This window comes from Triturus cristatus, chromosome 8 (assembly GCF_964204655.1).
Source record: "Triturus cristatus chromosome 8, aTriCri1.1, whole genome shotgun sequence".
Lineage (NCBI taxonomy): Eukaryota > Metazoa > Chordata > Amphibia > Caudata > Salamandridae > Triturus > Triturus cristatus.
Window position 1 is genome coordinate 1,571,244,851 of NC_140591.1, and position 11,606 is coordinate 1,571,256,456.

Here is an 11,606-nt window from a genome sequence, read left to right on the forward strand (position 1 = left end):
TGCTTTTTATTGGAGCTTCATGGCTACAATGTGTTAGTACTGACATATATTTTTCAAAGACTACAAACCCTACACACGTTTCCCAAAAACGTTATTCATGTATTTAGCTGAAAATATAGAAATAAATATTATTCTGATGGCAGATTCTTATAGAAATTACATTTTTACAAAGATCTCATTACTAAATAAAAATAATTAATGTGCAAATGTGTAACAGACAGAATCTTTCAGAATCACATTGAGTTCCATGACCTATATATAATCTGTTTTCCTAAAACTTTGAGCATGATTCAGAAGTTGTTAAACATTTAGCATTTTCTCTTTTACAGATCTTTGTCTATGAAGTCATCCATGCCATGGCCCTTCTTGTTTGCCTCAAATGATTCCCACGCCCACCCATCCACCTTTGTTCTCCTTGGAATTCCAGGCCTAGAGAATGACTACCTTTGGATCTCAGGGCCTTTCTTGGTGATGTATGTGATAGCACTGCTAGGGAATGGAGCTATGCTTCTCCTCATAGGGATAGACAGAGGGCTTCATGCACCAATGTATTATTTCCTCGGTATGCTGGCCTTCACTGATGCCATCCTATCCAGTTGCATCGTGCCAAAATTGTTGAGCATCTTCTGGTTCGGTTCTATGATTATATATTTTGAAGCTTGTCTATTTCAGATGTTTGTGATTCACACGTTTACATCATTAGAATCAGGGGTGCTGTTGGCCATGGCGTTTGACCGATATGTGGCCATATGCAACCCACTGAGGTACGCAACCATCTTAACTAATCCAATCATATTGAAAATCTACATTGCAAATGTTATAAGGGGTGTTCTCATAGTCATCCCCTGCCCTGCCATGGCTAGTAGGCTTCCATACTGCATGACCAACATCATCCATCATTCATACTGTGATCACATGGCAGTGGTGAAGCTAGCCTGTGTGGATACTACAATTAACAGCGCTTATGGTTTAACTGTGGTGCTAATGGTGATTGTGTTTGATGTTATATTCATCTCTGTGTCATATGTTCTGATATTGAGGACAGTGTACAGACTTCCATCTAAGGCAGCACGCAGCAAGGCGATCAACACCTGTACGGCCCACATCTGCATTATTCTACTGTTTTATACACTTGGGCTCTTCTCCTTTTTAACTCACAGGGTGGGCCACAATGTATCACCTTATGTTCACATCCTCCTGGCTAATTTCTATCTGCTTATCCCACCAGTGATAAATCCTATTGTGTATGGAATAAAGACAAAGGAGATACAAGAGAAAGCTTTTAAAATATTCTACAAAAATGCCTTGCCAACTTCTCATTAAAGATTACTGCACTTACTTGCACATTATTACTTGTTTTGCTACATATTTGTATCATGTTGTAATACATCCATGACAAGATTAATTATTTGATTACTGCAATTGTAACTGCAATATTGGCTTACAAACTAAAAGGCATAAAAAGGTGGTAAATGTCGGCTACTGGCTTGAGCTGCTGACTTTACAACCTGGGGACCCAGATACAAATGGTGATTTCGGGCATGGCACAACATTGTGTGATTTTGCGCAAATGACTTTGTCTCAAATATAATACATTTGTATTGTCCCCACTTGATGTACAGCATCTTTGTGGACCATCTCCCATTTCGTCATGTAGTATACATTGCTCCATTGCTCCTTGGGTAGGATTACGCTATAATAATACATACAATAATTGCAATTGACTACATCCCATATTACCATTTTTAGTCTTAATAGTCCTTATTCAGAATATGGCCTCATCACTTTGGTGACAGGCTCCTTGCTGGCCTTTACCATGCACAATATAAAATGTATTTAATAAAAACCACTACACCAACAAATCATCCTATAAACATAATCATAGGTATTCGTAACAGCTCAAGATACAGGCACTCTACTATCCCTTCCTACACAAGTGTGCGTTTCCCTTCTTTCACTTGGAAAGCTATCTATTGTCAACATGAACTCTCATAGGCACCTAATCCAATTTTTAAAGACGTTTTTGATATGCATTTTTTTTTGTTTCGCAAAACGCACTACTGCTCCAACTGGGGCATTCTAGTGCGGGAAGTATGCTCAGAATACATTTGAAAGTTAGTGTTTTTGTTTTTTTCGTCCTCATTTACCACCAATCTCCCTTTGAATGCATACTCAAGCAGTCCATGCCCTCACTCAGCAAGCTGAGAGGCGTAGGTGGCTAAAGCTTAGAATCGCCTGCCTACCGGCACTAAGACTTGCTGATATGCACACCAAAGCATCTACTGAGATAACTCTATATTACGAGCTTCTAGAACTCGATGGCCTTATCTTAGGACCTCCACCCCATGCTAGGGAGGGGGATTCCCGACCTGGCCCTTAGAGTATTCAGGCAGCATTAATCATAGGACCCAGGAGAGAGAGAGAAAAAAAAAATAAACTCTCAGCTGCGGGTCCCATTTCCTTCCATTATATTCCAGAATGTTCTTTTCTTCTTGCTGCTGGTTCTCATTAAGTTCAACTTAGAAGTCGCCAGAACAGAAGAATGCCGGTCAAAAAAGGAGGGAGGTGTGGGATCTGTCCATTTCTTGCATATTTGTCTCCTAGCCAGGAGCACAGCATAAAAAAGTAGCGGTTTTGCAGGGCCTCTAATATTATCTTGAAGACCGAAGAAAATCAGGGGCAAATCCATAGTAACCGGGATCCCTATTATATCAACGGAGTATAGTAAACCCTATGGATAGTAAACAGATGGTTCCTTTTCAACCATGCCGGCTTTACTATGTCATACAAGAGTTTGCACGAAGATTGCCATAAAGAATCGCAATCTTGACCTGGTAAAACATTACCCCTTAATTCCTCAGCAAGATTAAACTCTCCGTCCACTGCCTCCAAAATTCCCTGATACCAAAAGGAAACTTCTTTCTTCCCACGGGGTCTGGTCACAAGGTTATACTCTAAATCGTTACCTCTCCCTAATAAGCCCCCCCTTGGTTGTTTGTAGCTGAGCCTGTACCCAGCTCTCCAACTGTAGATATTTAAATCTAGAGAGACCTGGCCCTACCCTCTCCCCGAGTTGTTCCCATGTTGCCACAGTGCCATCTAGAATCAAATCTTCCCAAACCGCCAAGCCAGATTCCCTTAACGGGATCGCTAAACTGTCACTCAGACATTCTGGGCCCCCGGGGTAGCCCCATAAAGGGGCCATACTGGAGAAGTAACCAAGAGTAGCCGACCTCCTCAGGTTTACCCAAGTTTTGGCCAGACCCTGCAAAACCTTAAGCCTAACTTTTTTGAAAAACATAACATCCCTGAATTTAAACAAAAAACCCTCCACCGGTAATTGTGCACCCTGTAGCATTGCTAAAAACAACCCTCCCACACCAGCCTTAACTGGCATTTTTAACAGCATACGAGCATGGGAGAGTTGGAAAGCCCATGCATGAAGCTGAACATCAGGCAGGGCATGGCCCCCCTTCTCCCTGCAGCGTCTCAGCTTTTTCCAGGTCAAACATGAAAATGTATAACCCCAAAAGTGATGCAACAGTGGCATAAATGAGGTGCAAGGGGCTTGTAAATCTGCCCCTTAATGTGCAGCTGGATAGATACACAGGCATGCTATCAGCCCTGAAACACATAATGTCCGAAATAGACATGATGCACGGCAAACAATGTTTGTGCTACTCTCCCACAGACCATCAGACCTATGTCAGAATTCACTATAGTTTGACAACATAGAGTAGTTTGCAGGATCTCGCCATATCTGCATATCTAATCAGATTCCTTTCAGACCACTCAGCAGTGGTGCTTGTACTGAGACAGAAACGAGCCTCACAGACGATCACTTTGTGGAGACTGGGGCTGGAGGCCATAACTGATGCATTGTTTATATCCCATATAAAAGATTACACTACACATTTTTTTGATAACAGCAATTAATGGCACAACACAGAGTAGGTAAGTAAAATGAGAGACCCAAAGGGAATAGATCTAGATTGCAGGAGTCAGAATGACAGTGGCATGCACACCCGGTGACATGGAATCAAGGGAGTAGCCAGAAAATTAAAATGCCCCCACTTGAACGACAAACGATTCCTCTAACCATAAAGCATGTGAAGTGGGCAAACCTGACGTTCATTGAAGAGTTCCCTTCATACTTCCATCCATGCATCCTTTCACACCTCAACTACTTATTTCCATCTATTCATTCATCCACTTGTCCTTCCCTTCACCTTTGTATCCAACCATACTTTCTTCCAACCACGCATCTTCTCACCCTTTCATATATCCATACTGCATTTCAACCTTCCACTCATCAATATCCATTCATTCACCCATTTATCTGCACACTATACCTTCATCCATTATTTCACTCATCTTCCAATCTCTCCATTCATGTACCCATTCAACTAGCGATCCTTTCCTCTGCTGTCCATCCTTCCAACCTTCCATCTACTCTCCATGTCAACCTTCCATCTTTTCTCCCTTCCACTTATCCAACCTTGCAACCTTCAATTATAACTTTCTTATTTTTTCTTTTTGCGTTGACATTCCTTCCACCCTTCCTTACTCCTCCCATTAATTTTTACTTCTATCTACCACACCTTTTTTCATCTGCACTTTTTCCCTCTTACCTTCTACTTTCATGCTGAATTTCTCAATTTGTCCCCCGCTCTTTATTTTTTCTTTTTCTCATCTAGCTTCTATGTTAATTTCCTTCACTGTGCAGCAGCTCAATGTCCACATCCCTCTGTCCTGGTTTCGCAACAGTGAAATTTATGGGGCTTTCATCTTCAAACATATAATAAATTAATGTTCTAATGGGTCGTAGTTCATCAGTCCATCGGGCAAAGAGGCACCCCCGCTTAAGCTGCTAGAATCAGAGCACACCGCTGCATGGAATCAGAGGTGGCAACAATTGAGCAGGAGGTGTTTTTTTAGCCCACAAAACTACCACACGTGCTTAAGGCTGAAACGCATCTGGCTAACACCTGTGACATACTAGACACATTCACTTTCACCTCAAAGAGACTGCCGTGTAGTTCCTAGTACCCCCCAGGACCTGCGCATTTTGGATGACCTAAACTGAGGGCTTGGTGTGCAGACAGACTCTGGACACCCCCAGGGGTTGAGTCAGCTGTTAGACCAGCTAGCTCTACAGTGCCACTATCACCCCTGGTATCCTACAGTGGTGTTTGTAGTTTCTGGTAACAACTGAACATGGCAACCCTGATTCCTCAGGTATCGTGGAAACAATGTGGTATCTTACACTCAGTCACTTGTGCTTGCTTTTCTCAGAATACATAGAATGGCGATTGGACCAGTTTCAATAATTATTTATTGGTCAAGCGTAAGTCGAGTATGAAACATGTTAGCTGTGACAATCAAAAGACAGGAGCAGACAAATGTGATCACTAGTACTAATACCGTAAATATCAGATACATTTCTACCGTAGTGATAGTAAGATGAATAAAAGCATAATACATAAAATAATAGCATTGGTGTACTCATACGAAGTGTATCCTACCTAACCGTGCCTCGCCTAGATGTGTAGGTGAAGCATGTATGTGTAAGTGCTAGGAAATGTCATAATGGAACCTAATGGAACCAAGAATTCCCTGGGGAAATACTAACCCCTCAACTAATGGTTCTGAATGAAGGACCCTGTCTCTGTGTCGAGGATGTCACCACGCAAGGGATGTCAGATCTCTGCTCGTCGAATGATCATCTGGCAGAGCCTTGTCTCAGCTTGGAAGGAATTCTCCTCTGTGTTTCTAAGGGAGAGTGAGGGTCTTTTATACTAAAGTAGTCACTCCAGGGTTTTTCAATATGTTTTGAAAACATTTGCTAATCCCCTTTTAGTCCTTTCCTAAACAAATATGATCATGCACTGCTGGCTGTTGGCCATGGGTGAAAAAAAAGTGGTGACCCTTGTGCAGAATAAATCTACAGTGCCTGGGGACATGTTTATGTATATCAGGTACAGGGATTAAGATATGGTACCAAGAGCCTGGTTGTCGGAGAGACAGAAGTAAGCTACTAGGTAAAAGGTCACCTGTGTAAGACCATTTTGGCATGTGGATGGTATGTGGATGGTATGTACATGATGGGACTAACCTAAAGGACATGACAAGACTACACAGAGAGAATGATAAATCTGTCCGGATGCTGACTTGGATGTTAAAAATCGAATGGCCTCGTACACAGCAGGAGAGGGATGAGGATATTGGGTCATAGTTATGAAGATTTCACGTCGCCCTTGAGCCACATAAGAGGGTGCATGGGCAACACAAACCCAAAGTCAGATTTATCAAGCCATGCATGACCACCTTGTGTGGCCCAGCATGGCTGGATAACTCCAGAGGAACACAACACAGTGCAAATGGCTGCCTTGCGTGACTCGCCCCCAGGGAGGCATCCCATAGTTGGAGCATGGGATTTCCTACACTTCCACTCAAGGATTTGGGGCACATTCCCAGATTGACTAACAATGGTAAACCTGGAAATGCATCAAAATGCTACACTTCTGTAGAGGAGGCGTAACAAGGTGAAATATCATTTTTTTTCTCCTAATATTTTCAACTTTCTATGTGTGCTGCATTGTGCAACACACATAGAAAGAGAAAAAGGCCTTAGGAGATTGTTTTTGTGCAGGTGTCCCTTCCTGCACAAAAACAGTCCTGCTTACAACACAGCCTCCGTTGCACCATGGTGCAAGGTTGCCTTCATTGGCACTAGGCAGCAATGGGAGGTGACAGGAATGTGCTGTATATTTTTATTACAGCACATTCGTGCCCTTTCCTTATCATGCCACGCAACAGATCAAGTTGACTTGCTCTGCTGCGTGATTTGCTCATAAATATGCCCATTATTACAGGAGAAGGGATTTACTGTAAATTTAAGGATTACCTAGAAATGAAATCCACGCAAATGGAGGGTGTCTCTATTTATGAAGTCAAACGCTATTTGGTGGGCTTGAGGCTACCAAAACTCATCCGTGAATAGCAGAGCGAATTGTTGACCATCGACGAGCTTAAGGAAGTACTTGGCAGAATACAAAAGCAATGAACACTTAGTTCAGATGGCCTACCAACAGACATGTTCCAACTAATTCCTGATCTAATAGTGGAAAAATTACTTCCTGGCTTTGAAGAGGCCATGGAGGTGTGCCATTAGCTTCCATCCCTGAATCAGGCATTGATCACTCTGACCCACAAAGGAGATAGGGACCCAATGTAATTAACATCCGATCATGCTCTGTCAATGCTGAATACAGATGTGAAAGTGGTCAGCAAAGTCTTAGTTAATAGAATAATCACGGTAATTGTTACCCTCATAAACATGGAACAGTGTGGTTTCATTCCATGCAGAATCACCATTTCCCAATTTTAGGTGATTAACACATGTGATGAGCTCCTTAACAAATTATTCAGGGAGCTTTGCATTTGCAATTTGGGGTACAGAGAAAGCCTATGACACAGTGCCTTGGCAATAGTTATGAGCAGTGATGGAACACATGGGGTGGGCGCTAACTTTTGTACATGAACATGATTATTGTATAAACAACCTAGGGTAAGATTGCAAACCGGGAACAGGGACGCATCAGAGGGGGACATGACCTGGTGTCTATTGAGCCTCATGTTGATTGTCATTGCCATACAACCTCTAGCAGGTAGGCTGTGCATGTCCATGGTGAGTTTGGGCATATGGGTTAGTATGACAATAAACGTAGAATTCCTGTATGCCGATGATTTATGTTGCTCTATCTAAAAGACCTAGTACAATCAGCACCAGCCCTTCTACAGAGATCCCTGCATTGACTATAGAGTGATACGCTTATTTAACTTGAAAAAAAAGAATATTTTTATATTAAATACTTTAAATACTTTCCATGCATTTATTTTACGTGTGAAATAAATGAAAATATGTTAGTGTAATGCTACCTTAATTTTAAATGTAGTTTTTAATTATTAGATATATGTGATTTAATGAAAATTGTTTTTCTGAAGATTAAATTCAAAAGTACATTCCCATTTTTTTTTTTTGTAGTGTGCATTAGAAAATATTACTCATAACGTATAGAATGAATTAAACATAATGTATTTTTTTTTTTTTTTTTTTTTAATTATTTTTTATTGAGCAGAGCAAAAAAGGTACATACAGAATTTTCAAGAGCAACATTCAAAAACACCATAATTAAACCAACCGTAGATGTTGATTTGTTGGTGGGCTACTAGCTAAACAAGCTGCAAAAGTGCAAAGTGCAGTAAGTTATTCATATTTTTTTAGGCAGTCACATGAGAAAGAAAAAAAAAAAAAAAAAAAAAAAAAGTGCAGATGCGAAGATATAACAACAAGTTGACTTATAACTCAGCTGAAACACAAGACAGACACAATATTAACTCGAGGCAGAGATTAAATTCCCGATTAAAGTGCCCAGTGCAATTAGCAGCCGGAGTCGACCTAGGTAAATACAGTACTCTTAGCATCACGAATAAAGTGCAAATGCAATAATTGAAACACCAAAATTAAACCCACCATTGACGTTGGTTTGTTGAAAGGCTACTTACAAAATGCTATGCATTTTCCTATTTAGTAAGCAGACAAATATCGTTCCGTTGTCCATAGACAAGTTGGCAAATAAAGTGCAAATGCAGAATATGACTACAAGTTAACATACAACACAACAAAGAAACTCATCTTGAATCACACAGGACAAGATTAAGAATCCAGGATGATATGCCCAGTGCAATAGCGACCGAAGTTAACCTTGACAAATACAGTACACTTGGCATCGAATAAAAATATAGACGCATAAAGTGCAAATGCAAAATAAAGCTGCTGAATCCAATATAGCTCCACACATCCTAGAGCTCTAAGGACCTAATTGGGTTCTAAGTTAAAGTGAAAATGCAAAAACAACAAAAATCTGCCTATTAAAATACAATATTATTAACATTATTACAGTTTAAAGTGCAATTGTGCTAGCAGCAAGTTTTGTTGTGAAATACAAGATATCAGCGAACGGGGTAAAGTGCAATTTCAGATGACAGCCATTTAAAAGCTACTAAAAATCACCTAAGGAGGAGAGCGACATTAACAACATTGACCCCAAAAGATTGTACTTGTTAGATAGTGTAAAACTTATGCAAGTAGGAAATCGTTGCCCTGGTCCATTTGGGGATCAATAGTTTATTAGTGATTGAAACTGTATTCCTCCTGACCAATTAGAGAATCCACGCCATCTCTAGGGCCTATCCTTGAGTAGAAGTAATTCTTCAAATTTATCCCAATTTTTCTTAAATTTCCTTATACCCCCTACTCTTCTGGCATATGCCTCTTCGAATTTCCAGATCCTTTTCATTTTATTAAACCAATTCAAATGGTTATATATTAACTTTTAAATTCAAAGAAAGTTATCAAAATGTTATAATTACATAATAAATGCATGTTAATTTTAGATATTTTTAACATTAAATTATATTCATTTATATGGTTAACTATTTTAAATAATTACATTTAATTTAACATTATTCCCTATGTGGTTTTATTTAAAGTCCCTACCTCCATTAATTTCCATTTGAACATGTTGCAGTGCCCGTGGTTGGCCATGTGTGGTGCTGGATTTACTTCATCTCTGAGCTGGAGTAATTTACTGCTGTTTTAGGTCTCTTTTTGGCTATAGTGAATTCAGAATTGCAGTTTGTGGATGGCAATGGGCTTACTGTTTGTCAGTGGGAACACATCCTTCCCTAAACCGTCCCTCATCCCCAGGCCTAGTGACAAAAGTGGACCTGGGTCTCATTTGGAGCTGAGTGAGAACGGCTGTCTGACAATATTTGGCTGATGCCCCATCAGCTCATCTCATGTTGTGCATAAATCATTTGGAGGTGAAGGAGGCTCTGTGATTCTGTAAGTGGAGCTGCTGCAGGCTTCACCATCTGAATCAATCTATCTTCTGCGCTGATGAGAACATTAAACTTGCAGTGGTCCGTCTAACATAATTTGCACTTGTACTTTCGGGTGCCCTAGGGCCACTATGTACACCATGGCAGTCCCAGAGTTAAAAAACATAAACAGGCCACCATGTGCAGAAGGAAACCTCAGACCTATGTTTTTCAAGGACATTAGTTATTTATGTTCCCCCAAAAATGCCCACTTTGAAGGTTTGTGTTTGGAAAAAATAAACGCGGATCGGTTCATTCACTATGCCACTATAGCATGCTGGGCTAGTGTATAATCTTATTTTTTTGTCAAAAGGTTCCTTGCATGTTGGCAGAAATACTATCAGCAAAAAAATCACAGACAAACAAAAGGAGAACATTAAATAGGCAGCAATGCCACTGCTCATTTGAAATTTGTGGACCGCCTAACCCTAAAATTGATGGCAACATCTCTTTTCTGGGGAAAAAAATATCACTAGCTGTTTGCATCCTGAAACTTTAACTAGGGAGAGACTGGTCAGATGCTCTAATTTGATTCTCATGATTTATTCTCAATTTGTAAGTGATGCTTCTACGGAAGATCTTTCTTGCCGGATTAATATATTTGCTACACTGCTGTATCAGATTTTTCAAACCTTCTAGATTTGTGGCACAGCACCTTTTGTAAATGTGTAGTTGCCACTTTTTGATACTTTGGCTCCAATAAATAAAGTAAGAATCTTCAGGAAAATGGCTCCTACTTGCTCTGCTCATTGCTAGAAATTAGTGTCATAGAAAGTGGTTCCAGGCTTCTATGATTGTATACTGCCTTTGCTGGGTCCCTAAGGATCCACAATAATGTCACACATGGACATCGGGGGCCAGATTTACTAACATGTGACGAAACACAATGCAACAAGACAACTTGCTGCTCTGCACTGTGTCAAATGGTGAGAGCAGGAATGCACCATAAATGTATGGCACACTCCTGCTCTCTCTCTGCACCAGTGCACTGAGTGCATCCTAGCAAGGGTGCCTGCGTAACAGCGCAGGATTGTTTTTTTGTGCAGGAAGGAACACCTTCAGGCACACAGACAATCTTCAGAGATGCTTTCCTCTTTTTATGTGTTCTGCAGGATCCAGCACATGTAGAAAGAGGAAATAATAATGAGGAGAAAGATACATTTTTCTAAACATTATACCTCTGTTGTTACCGCACAACATTTTGATACTTTCCCAGGTTTTCTGCCATTAGTAAATAAGGGACTGTGCCAAAATCCTTGTGTGAATGTGTAGGAATGCACACACTCCACTTATGGAATGCCTTTCTGTTGGACTTGGTCCTTTTTGCAGGGTCATCCCTGAACTTTTTGCCTTCCTCCTGTATTTTGTCTGACCTGTTTTTGTTGGTTTTATGACTCTGGGCTCTTTACCACTGCTGATCAGTGCTAAAGTGCATATGCTCTCTTGTGTAAATTGATGTATTAATTAGTGACTCCATGATTGGGTTATTTGATTTACTTGTCAGACCCTAGTACAGTGCACCATGTGTGCCCAGGGCTTGCTAATCAAATGCTACTGGTGGCTGTACAGCACTGGTTGTGCCACCCACAGAAGCAGCTTTTAAAGTGTGTCTCAGGCCTGCCATTGCAGGGCCTGTGTGCAGTCTGTTACTGCCATGTCGA

At 40.7% G+C, this 11,606-nt stretch overlaps 1 protein-coding gene across 1 annotated transcript; it reads left to right on the top strand.

The window, feature by feature from the left end:
* The first annotated feature begins 351 nt into the window (after positions 1 to 351).
* LOC146806206 (olfactory receptor 52J3-like) lies at positions 352 to 1,323 on the top strand. The gene has a single exon (XM_085623894.1). The coding sequence runs from the start codon at positions 352 to 354 to the stop codon at positions 1,321 to 1,323; it is 972 nt and encodes a 323-aa protein (XP_085480020.1).
* Positions 1,324 to 11,606: the final 10,283 nt, after the last annotated feature.

Bases quoted from the DNA above. Each gene is read 5' to 3' on its own strand.
- LOC146806206 (XM_085623894.1), top strand. From the start codon at position 352: ATGCCATGGCCCTTCTTGTTTGCCTCAAATGATTCCCACGCCCACCCA.